General features: G+C 45.0%; 1 protein-coding gene across 1 annotated transcript in view; it reads left to right on the plus strand.

The window, feature by feature from the left end:
- Positions 1–10817, plus strand: part of gpc5a (glypican 5a) — a 164208-nt gene that overhangs the window by 16187 nt on the left and 137204 nt on the right. Inside the window, exons 3-6 of the mRNA XM_017440511.3 lie at positions 7619–8079; positions 8171–8404; positions 9805–9938; positions 10019–10141. Coding sequence (XP_017296000.1) covers positions 7619–8079; positions 8171–8404; positions 9805–9938; positions 10019–10141 — 952 coding nt within the window. The remainder of the gene's footprint in view (positions 1–7618; positions 8080–8170; positions 8405–9804; positions 9939–10018; positions 10142–10817) is intronic.

The raw sequence follows: 10817 nt of genomic DNA on the forward strand, positions 1-10817 counted from the left end.
AACACCTCACTGGTATTTGATAAAAAGGTGAAATCTCTGCTAAAATCTTGTGTTTTGAATCAACATTCATATAAACTAATTCATGTCATTTCAGTGAGTCATCATGGTTGTGCCCTGAGTCCTCTGTTGCTTCAGATGAGGCTGATCATAATTCAAACACAAAATGTATGAATTATGGACGTGATGCTGCTGCAGCCACATTAGATTTGTCTGAAACTGGGACTCAGACGACCAATTATTACAAAACAAAAACAGTGAACGCCACGAGGTTCGCCTGCTGTAGTTAGAAGCTCATCAGGATCTGCTTCTTTAAGCCATCAGGGTGAAATAAACAGCGTTTCAGCTCATTGAATGCAGCGTTTAAGATTCAGTGGCCTGCTGTGTGCAGCCGGCTCCGCCCCTGAGGTCAGCGGCAGGAAACCCCTCCGCCGCCTCACACAGAGACGCCTTTCAAAGCCGATGAAGGCGTCCTTATGATATTATTATTATTTCTCTCGGGCTTTTACTGAAACGAGCCTGCGTTCTGGATCTGAGCGGTGCTTCGACGCGCGCCGTCGCAGGAAATAAGTCCCGACGGTCGCTTCTTTGAAAGTAACTGAGGAGGAGGTGGAGAGGTTCCCAACCCCCGGGCTGCGGACCGGTACCAGGCCACAGACAGTCATACATCCGTCTCTGACGCTTATCCAGGTCACGTGATACGTTACCGCTAAAAACAAACCCACAAGCTAACAAAACAAATGTCTGGTTACTGAGAAACAGGCTCAGGGCTCCACTGATTCAGCGTTATTAGTTGTATTCTTTGTGGTGCATCTTATTTTGAAGGGCACGTTTAAACACAGAGGACATCAGATGGAGCAGAGGGTGTTATTACCAGGAAGCAGCTAACAAAGCTGCGAGGTATGGTTTTAAAAAACACCCGTTTTCATGTCGCTCGTATCGTTTTATTTTGTCGTATTTATCCGCCGCACCTTTAAAGGCCGATAATGAACCGGTCCGTGGAGCTAGAACCTCTCCGGTCTTTCAGTTCTTGACCCGTTTTTTGCTTCTTTTCCTAAACGCCGCTTTCTTTTTGAAGTCCTCGGGAGCCGCAGCAGATCCTCAAATATTGACTTTCAGGCCTTCGGGAGGAAAGAGCGAGCGGCGCTGGGATGGATGGGCGGCAGTTTGTTTTGGCCGAATGCTAATGGATGAGATGAGGAGCGTGTTTGTTGGCGTGGAGCAGGAAGGAGTTTTTAATTTTCCGTAATGAATCCCAGCCCGTAACACTTCTGAGCGAGTGGCTGTGTCCAGTTTCAAACAATGCCTTCTTTGTTTCCTTTGTTGAAAAAGGAAACCGTCTGAGGCTTTTTAAGGTCTGGAGGAAGAAATGGCTTCTGGGTCTGCGGGTCACGGCGGTCAGAAGGAGGCAGATCTGCTGTGAAGATGTTAAAACGTTTTTAGATGTGAGGAGTCAGATTTGGACTTCTCTCCCTCTCTGACCCCTCCTCTCTCTCTCTCACACACACACACACTCGGTGCCAAGCTGACGCCTCACACAGACTCCACAGAAAACACACCTTTGTTTGTTCGACCGCCTGTTTCTCTCCTCGTCTTGTTTACCTGCTCACGTTGGTTCTTTATTTGGACCGATAAGATTTCCAGATTTCGGAACGCAGCCTTCAGAAACCGGCATGCTGGCATGAAAATGTTTCAGAAAAGTAAAATGTTAAACATCTTATCACCTCCTTCAGTCCCGCGGTGAGTAGGTTTCGGTAAATTTGGTTTGTGACGTTGTAAAACAGTAACAGCTTTATATGAACAGGCTGCTCCTCAGTCTGCTGTAAATTATATGGAATTTATTACCAGGCAAATCAAAAACAAACTGGAAGCAAAATAAAATCCCCTCTTCCACATCTTTTCATTCTAACTTTTGGGAAATGTTCCGTTCTTAGACAAACGAGCACACATTAACAGCGAGATATTTGCATTTTCCTGTGGAAATACAGCGATGAGACAGAATCAGAGCACGTGTGCTGAGGCTGATTTAAGATGGAACTGAAGTGCGTTTCTGTGAGGTTTTTGTTTTAGATAAAGGGAAAGGGAAGTGGAGGAGTTTAAGGATCTAAAACGGAGCGGGAGATCGACAGGCGGATTGGTGCAGCATCTGCAGTGAAGCGGGCGCTGTACCGGTCTGTCGTGGTGAAGAGAGAGCTGAGCCAAAAAGCGAAGCTCTCGATTTACCGGTCGATCTACGTTCCTACCCTCATCTATGGTCACGAGCTTTGGGTAGTGACCGAAAGAACGAGATCGCGAATACAAGCGGCTGAAATGAGTTTCCTCCGCAGGGTGTCTGGGCTCTCCCTTAGAGATCGGGTGAGAAGCTCGGTCATCCGGGAGGGACTCAGAGTAGAGCCGCTGCTCCTCCACGTCGAGAGGAGCCAGCTGAGGTGGCTCGGGCATCTGGTTAGGATGCCTCCTGGTGACGTCCCACCAGGAGGAGGCCCAGAGGAAGACCCAGGACACGCTGGAGGGCCTGGGAACGCCTTGGGATTCCCCTGGAGGAGCTGGCCCAGGTGGCTGGGGAGAGGGAAGTCTGGGCCTCCCTGCTTAGGCTGCTGCCCCCGCGACCCGACCCCGGATAAGCGGAAGAGAATGGATGGATGGATAAAGGGAAATATTTTGAAAAGTGCCAAATGTTCAGCCAGTTTTACAAATGCTGAGCTAAACTTTGGTGTGGTAGTAGCTGAGAGTTATTCCTTCAAGGACTGTTCGGCCTTTAAGTGATATTTTTTGAATTATGCTACAAATATTGGACAGCTTTTTAGTAGTTTTGAGGCTTAATTTACTGCAGCCAAGCACCAAAGAACCACTAAGTATTCACTTTTAGGTCTTACAGCTATCAGTGTTTGAGCTTTTTTCGTTTTATTTCGCAGGAACCAGAAATGTTTCTGCAGCTTCACGAGAGGCTCGTCTAACAAACCACAAGAAACACGCAGTTTTCTGTTTACTGTGCTGACTCCGCTGCTCTGAAGTCATTGACTTTCATTGTGTTCTTCTCTTTTTTCTGTCCTGCTCTGGGATGACTTGAACCCGGAGCACCACTGACTCATCCTCTCTAGACGGAGAGTGGCCTTTTCTGCAGCCTATCAGATGTCACCGGGCCGCTCGCAGAGGATGAATCACGTTAATGAAAGCCATCTTTGCGTCGCTCGGCGGCTCAGCCGGGGTCAGCTGGTGGCATTTTGGATTCTGAAACCTGAAGGCTTCAAACGAAAGCAGCTCAGAGTGACGCGGCGTCGAGCTCACGCGTCTCAGTGAAGAGCGTTTACCGCGTCAGCCTCGTCTTCGCCTGTTCTGAGCGAGCGGGAGCCTCTCGGTCTTTTGTCTGAGTTTTAAGAGCCTTCAGCTACAAAGGCTCGTCTTATGCCTCATCCTGCTGACTGATCCTCTTCCTCGGTGACATGTCTGTAAATGCAAATCTACACACGAGCGTTTCTTAACCTAACTTTGAGGATTTGCACTTAACAGCAGAGCCAGTTTGAGTTAAAAAATACAGACGAGTGATTTTCTCTGTTAATGAAAAACGTGTCTGTGTCACAGAACCTTCCCCCACTTTTAAATAAAAAAATAAAAGGTCATATAGCTTGGCTGGACCGTGGTTAAAGTCACATTTTGGTATTTTTTTTTAGTAAAACCCAGAACAAATCAGGTTAGTTTATCGGATTTTAAGATGCCCAATTGGAAAACAACCACAATGTTTTAGTTATGAACTATAAAAATGCACAAGCTGTGCATATCTGATGCTGTTTTCATATTTATAATAATCCAAAATGAGTTTTTTTTGCTATTGGAACTCATGTTTGTTTGTTTTTCACTCCTTAAACCTAAAAAAACACAAAGTAGAAAAATGAGAAATGTCGCCCCCTTGTGGCGGAAACAATAAATAACAGTTTTAAAATTTAGAACTGGTTTAATTTATGTTTGCATGTTGTTGATATTAGTAAAAATCTATTATTTTAATTAAAATGTTTGGTCTCACCCTCACATTTTATCTCAAAATATTTATTTCTACTTCTCAGACTAACGAGGAGTAATGAGGAGGTGATACCCGAATAATTTCTCTGTTTTTATCCCTTTAAGCTCGACTCATCACTCAGTCGACTACGCCCGTCACGATTAACTGGATTGCCCCACGTTAAAGAAAACGAGTGCAGCGATTTAAGAAGAAGGGGAAGAAAAGGGAATCTCGTTTAGAGCCTTTCAGACTCGGAGATGGGAGAAGATGCGTCTGACGGGGTTTTATGATAGCCGGCGTGTCTGGATGGTCGAGAGTTGTTCATTTAGAAGAACTGATTTAGCATTCCGGTAATCGAGAGAGAAATGCTCACAGTGTGATGGGTACCAACCTGGAATGATGGACGGGACGGACTGAGAATGTCAATAAAAAACCGAACGTGCACATCATTTAAGAAAACTATATTAGAAAAACACAAAATTATAATATTTTTTAATTCTTTTTACATAAAATGTTTTGCTGTCTCACTCGGAGCTCCTCGTGGACTGCCTGAAATTTCTCTTTTTATTTATTTATTTCTCTAAAACTCATGTTTGAGTTGGCGCTCCTTCAGGTCATCGTTCTTAGGTTTACCTAAACCTTCAAAATAAAAGCACCAACTATAATTACCATAATAACACAGTGCCTGATTTTCTGTAACATTTGTTATTTTGCTTATTTTGTTTTTTAAATTATACTTATTATTCTCTGTTGAAGGACTCACTGAAGGAGTTTTAAAGTAATGATTGGATGCTCGTCTACAACCGGAGTTTAAGATGGCTGCCACAGCTAACCAAAAATGGCTATAACTCGGTCAGTTTTACAGACACTGAGCTAAAATTTGGCATGGTAGTAGCTGAGAGTGATCCCCTCTGGGAGATATGACATCTTTAGAGATCTCACATATCGTAATGTTTTTTTACGAGGCTGCTTTAATTCCTTCGCCTCTCAGGACAAGATGATTTTAGTTTGAAACTCCTGCGGGTGATATGCATTCCTTCATGCTGGGAAGGATAAGTGGAGGTTTATTAAAGCTTTTAAAACTGATGCCTTTGTAAGGTTAACAGCAGTTGAGTCATTATCCATTGTCTTCGTCCATCTTCTGCCTCTTATCTGTGGTCTGGTCCAGGAGGGAAACCCGGACCTCCTTCTGTCTCCAGCTCCTCCTGGAGGATCCCGATGCCTTCAGAGAGGATCTAGAATCCCTCCAGAGAATTCTGGTTCTGCCCCAGGGTCTCCTCCCTGTGGGACATGCCTGTCCTGATGAGATGAAGCACCTCAGCTGACTCCTGTCAATGAGGAGGAGCAGCGGCTCAACTCCCGGCCCGGTCGCCCGACAGAGGAAGCTCCTTTCAGCCGCTTGTATCCGGGATCGACGAATCAAGATTAAATCTGAAAAAAAAACCCAGAACGATTACAGGTTTACAAATAAGCCGATTTGTCCCAGAGACGTTACACAGGCTGAAAACCTGAACTTCCTGGTTTCTTTTCTCCCTGATAAACTGTAACTGGATTCCAGAGAGCTCCTCTGTCCTCCGGGGGGAAAAAATTCATCTTAATTACGCTGTTTGGATGACGAGACACTTTTGTGCGAGGACCGTAGATCATTACGAAATTATCAGATGAGTAATTTTCTCTTCATCAAAGCGTTTTCTTTAGAAAAAAACGGGGGTTTGTTACACGGAGAGCATGAGAGCACGACAAAAAGGGTTAATTAGAAAAGATAAAACAGGACCGAAAGCAATTATGAGACAATCTTTTTAATAAAATATGGGCTGAGAAATAAAAGCAGGAGATTGAATGTTTAACAAATATCAAGTTTAAAGATTGTTGGAACTCTATCCCACAATCTAGTTGTTTTTTAGACAAAAATCTTTTTTTTTAGTGTGTGAGTTCTTCTAATTGTTGTTAAATATATGGTTTATTATGATAATATTACATTTTATTAATTTAAAAACTCGTCTGTAGAAAAACTCATATCTGTTAACATCTAATCAGGTTTTTAATTTATTTTTAAGCTTATTTATTTGAATGATTTACATTAATCTATCACACATAAGTCACAAACTATTTATTTATTTGAATTCTTATTTGTTTTCCCCCCTAATTTCACAGATTTATTATTTCCCCCTCTTGTTCGTTGTACATCCTCCTTTGAGTCATTTAATTTGTGTTCCTGGAAGCGAAATCAAAACAGCGCTGACAGATAAAACGGAGACAAATTTGTTTACGACACAGAAATTTGTTCTCAGATTTGACAGATGGGATTCATTACCTTTATAATCTATTGTTCTAACCCCCCTGCTGTGCTGTAATCCCTGTGGGAGCCGCGTACCTGAGGGCTGTAATCATCATATTATGTCTCGGGCTGCGCCGTATTTCACCGGCTGCTCTTCTGTGCAGGTTTCCTCTCGGATTCTCTGATTTCTGCGCCGCTCTCTATGACCACGGAGGAGGTGCACATGAAACGCAACTTCAAGCCTCAGATCTCTGCAGACATAACACTTCCAGGGGGGAGAGATGACAGAGGACCTGAGATAAGATTCACCGTTTAACGCTCCCAACCCCTCGCAGCTGCCTTTAACCCGGGGAGGGAGGGGGTTATTATACAGCCCTGGACCATCTAAGCCTCTCTCAGCAGAACGTTCACCTCCTGAACCTCCCAACTCCTGACAAGCACATGACCCGAGAGTGGCCATGGATCAGGTATTAGCTGAGGAGAGACAGAAGGATCAAGGCGAGCCCGCTGAGCTGGGGAAACATTTCCTACGGTGACAAAAACAAAGAGAGCCAACAAAAACGTTATTTTGGGGTAAAAACGTGCAGCTGCGTTACTTTGTTGTCATCAGAATATGGTTGGAGAGGGGGGTAAAGGAAGCCATCTATGTCAAAATGGAGAAACCAACATTAAACAGAGGAGGAGGTCTCAGGTTCCAGCTTTAGGCCTGATCCCCAGCCAGTTTCACTCTAATCAACAGAGTGGAACATCAGTGAGTCAGACAAACAAGGACCCTAATGAGCCTCTATTGTTAGGGGAGCGAGAACAATCTGCAAGCTATCCAGCTTACATCCCATCTCAGCTCAACTCTATTTCTGAACTGAGAAAGCTCCTCGGTTGAGAAGCGAAACGTCTTCAGCTACAGAACAGAAGTCCAGTTGTTTTTGTTTTTTAACCTTTTTTTAATGTTGTCATTAGAGGAACTCATAAAGGTCTAGCTGTCCTTGAATTCAGATTAAGATCTTGAGTTGTTGCTCGTTTGATCAAACCATGAAAATAAAAGTTTTAGCTCGATACGCGTGAAAGTAACCGAGTTCGAGCTGTTTTATTGTTGACTCGCTGTGGTGGCCATCTTTAGTTGCATGTTAACTCCAAATGTTTATAAATTAAAGAAGATTAAACTGATTGGTTGTTTGCTTGCAGGGATTTCTCTCTGAAAGTTTCATTAAAATCGGTTCAGCGATTCATGAGATATTTTGCTAACATCACTTTGTCTCTGCTTTCGGCTACAGGTGATCATAAAAATGCCTTGAAATGAGCTCCAGCTCCTCCCCAATCGTTTAAATGTCCCTTTTTTTATTCCTCAGAGACGTTTGAGGTCCTCATGAAGCAGGGGGAGAACTACACCAACGCCTTCCTGCAAGTGTCCTATCAGAAAATGGCCGACCAGGCCGCAGGAGCGGTGGGGGAACTCTTCACCGACGTGGGGCTCTTCCTGCTCGGATCTGAGCTGGACGTGGACGAGTTCGTGCGGCGGTTCTTCGACGGCCTCTTCCCGCTCGTCTACAGTCACCTCGTGAGCCCCGGAGCGGGCGGCTTATCGTCGGTTTACGCTGAGTGCGTGAGGTCGATAAGCCGCGACGTTAGGCCGTTTGGAGCTGTGCCGGACCTCCTTGCCGATCAGATTACTCGCTCCGGGGTCTCCGGGAGGCTCCTGCTTCAGGCGCTGCACCTCGGCATCGAGGTCATCAATACCACGGACCACTTACAGCTGAGCCGCGAGTGCAGACGGGCGCTGCTCAAGATGCACTACTGTCCTCACTGCCAGGTACGGATGCATCCTTTTAATGCGAGCGTATCGATCCGAGCTAACGAGAGGCCTTCCTGGCAGCGCTCATCTCTCTGTCTGTCCTCCGCAGGGCCTGACCGAGTCCAAGCCCTGCATGGGTTACTGTCTGAACGTGATGAGGGGGTGTCTGGCCAGCATGGCAGAGATCGACCCTCACTGGAGGGAGTTTGTCCGCTCGCTGGAGGGCCTGTCAGCCAAGATGCACGGCGCTCAGGACCTGGAGCAAGTGCTTCTGGGAGTTCACACGATGCTCCACGACGCCGTCAGACATGCTGAGAAAAGTGGAGCTCGCCTTTCGACACAGGTTCAGATCATCAGCAAACCCAGTCCAAAAGAGCTGGGTCACTGTGTCATACCAATTCTCATTAACCCATATTTTGTTCATAAGGGAACATCGTAAACATCAAACGTTGAAGCAGATTTAAAAAAAAGGGGGTAATTTTGAGGTAATTTTGAACTTTATGGCAGCAACACATCTAAAAAAAGGTTGAGACAGGGGCAGCAGAAGGTTGTAACAGTGGTATGGATGAAAAAAAACATCTGGAGGATCATTTTACAACTAATCAGGTTAATTGGCAGCAGGTCAGTAAGACGACTGGGTCTACAAAGATCGATTTAGAGGCTGAATCTGTCAGAAGTAAAGATGGGCAGAGGTTCTAACTGTTTCTAAAGTTAGTGGAACAATAAGGAATGATGTTCCTCAACAGAAAATTGTGAATATTTTGAATATCGCATCATCTATTGTCCAAAATATCATTAAAAGCTTTAAACCTCTGAGGTCAAAGGTCAAGGCTGGATGCTTGTGACTGGTCTGATTCTGTTCTGAATTTTCTGGAAACCACGGACTAAAGAGGAGAGGGACCGTCCAGCCTGCCTCTCTGATGGTATGGGGGTGCATTAGTGCCTCCGGGAAGGATCTCCAGGTTTTAGAGCAACATCTGCTCCCATCCAGGACTGTTGAACAGAAAGAATGGGACAACATTCAGCAGCTGCTCTCCTCAGGTCCAGATGTTTACAGACTGATGGAGATGCTGCATGGAGGGAAACATAAAACTCAAATTTACCTGTTTTTTTTTCAATAAATGGCTGAATTTCTCAGTTTAAACATCCAGCATGATACATTTACGACGCTCCATTGTGAATGAAATAGGGGTTTATGAGATTTGCAAATACTGCATTATGTTTTTATTTACATTTTACACAACATGGTTGTAGTTTTAGGTCTGCTCGGTCCACATCAGAGAGGAATGCACTGTTCAAATCGTGCTTGAGTTTGATTTTATTCACTTTAAAACCAGATAAGTCAGAGCAGAGAAGGCCTAAATTTCCCAGAAACACATCCATGACAATCAGACTTTAAACCGAGGACAGAGAGGAGGAGTCAGACAGAGCAAACATCTACTTCCCCGAACTACCAGCCTTTATTCATCTTTTATAGCTGCTCTTTATCCATCATCACCCATAAAAAGTGGACCATAAAGTCAGATCTGCACATGTAGGTGTGTTTCTGTGTTTACACCCCAGATGTTTGTTCACTTAGTTCAAGTAATTGAGACGCCACAGCTCCATCTAGTGGATGCCTTTGGTAATTTCACTTATCTATGAAAACAAAGATTTGATCCAAGGCTTCGGCGCCGTTTTACAAATTAAACTGCACAGTGGGTGTTCAGGAGTGAGTCTGTGTGTGTCTTTGTCGGATGTTAGGTTCAGAAGAAGTGTGGTCCTCCCAGCAGGACGCCTGCTCAGTCAGTCAGCATCCAGGAGGGCAGCAGCAAAGTTTCCACCCTGCTCAAAGCGTCCAACAGAGCGCCGGGAGTCTCACTGACTGTCAGGAGCAGGTAAGCAGGAGACGGATGAGTGTGCACAAAGATTTCCAGCTGATATGTGCGAGAACGTTTATTTATTTTTGTTTTTGCAGGGAGTTTCTGAGCAGCCTGCGCTCCTACCTCACCTTCTACATCGGCCTGCCAGATCAGCTGTGCGTGCGCGAGCTTGCATCCGGTGACACGCCCTGCTGGAATGGGACCGACATCGTGAAAAGGTTCGTTTTTTAAAGTGATCAGTCGAGAAATTCCACGAGCCTTTCTCTGACAGAAATTCAAACCTTACAGCAACACATAAAGAAACGGTTTCAGACTCTTAGTTTCCTCCCATTCCGTGTTTTCTGATAAAACCGAGTGTCCATCAGCTGTAGGCACACACACCCTTCATAAATACATACATACAGGCCTCACAAACAGCACGACACTGATGCAGAATTCATCTTTTAGCCATGAGCGCCTTCAGACATAGATCTTGGATATGGATGGCTGTGAAGTGTGGCCTCTTTCATAGTATCAGTCAGTGGCCTTGTCTCCATTACATCACAGCTCTCCATCTTACACACGCTGTCATCAGTCAAGGACCCCCACCCCACCTTCATATATCATCAGTCCGGGCTTCTTCCTCTTCACTGTCAGCGATGTGGAGACATCGGGCGGTCCGGTGAGGTGCAGCCCAGCCCGCTCAGGTTGGAGAAGGCTGCGTTGTAGCCAGACTTTAAAAAATCCTGAGGTCAACCACTCCTTATCCCCCTGCACATCAGTTCCAATGAAGACCAAAACTGAATTAAAATAGAAGCATTTATTTAAAACAAGTGACTTGAATGTGTATATGACATGTATTTGTGTGTGTTTGTAAATCCATGGGGATCAGCCTCAGAGGACTCAGGGCACAAC

This window comes from Kryptolebias marmoratus, linkage group LG15 (assembly GCF_001649575.2).
Source record: "Kryptolebias marmoratus isolate JLee-2015 linkage group LG15, ASM164957v2, whole genome shotgun sequence".
NCBI classification, from domain to species: Eukaryota; Metazoa; Chordata; class Actinopteri; order Cyprinodontiformes; family Rivulidae; genus Kryptolebias; species Kryptolebias marmoratus.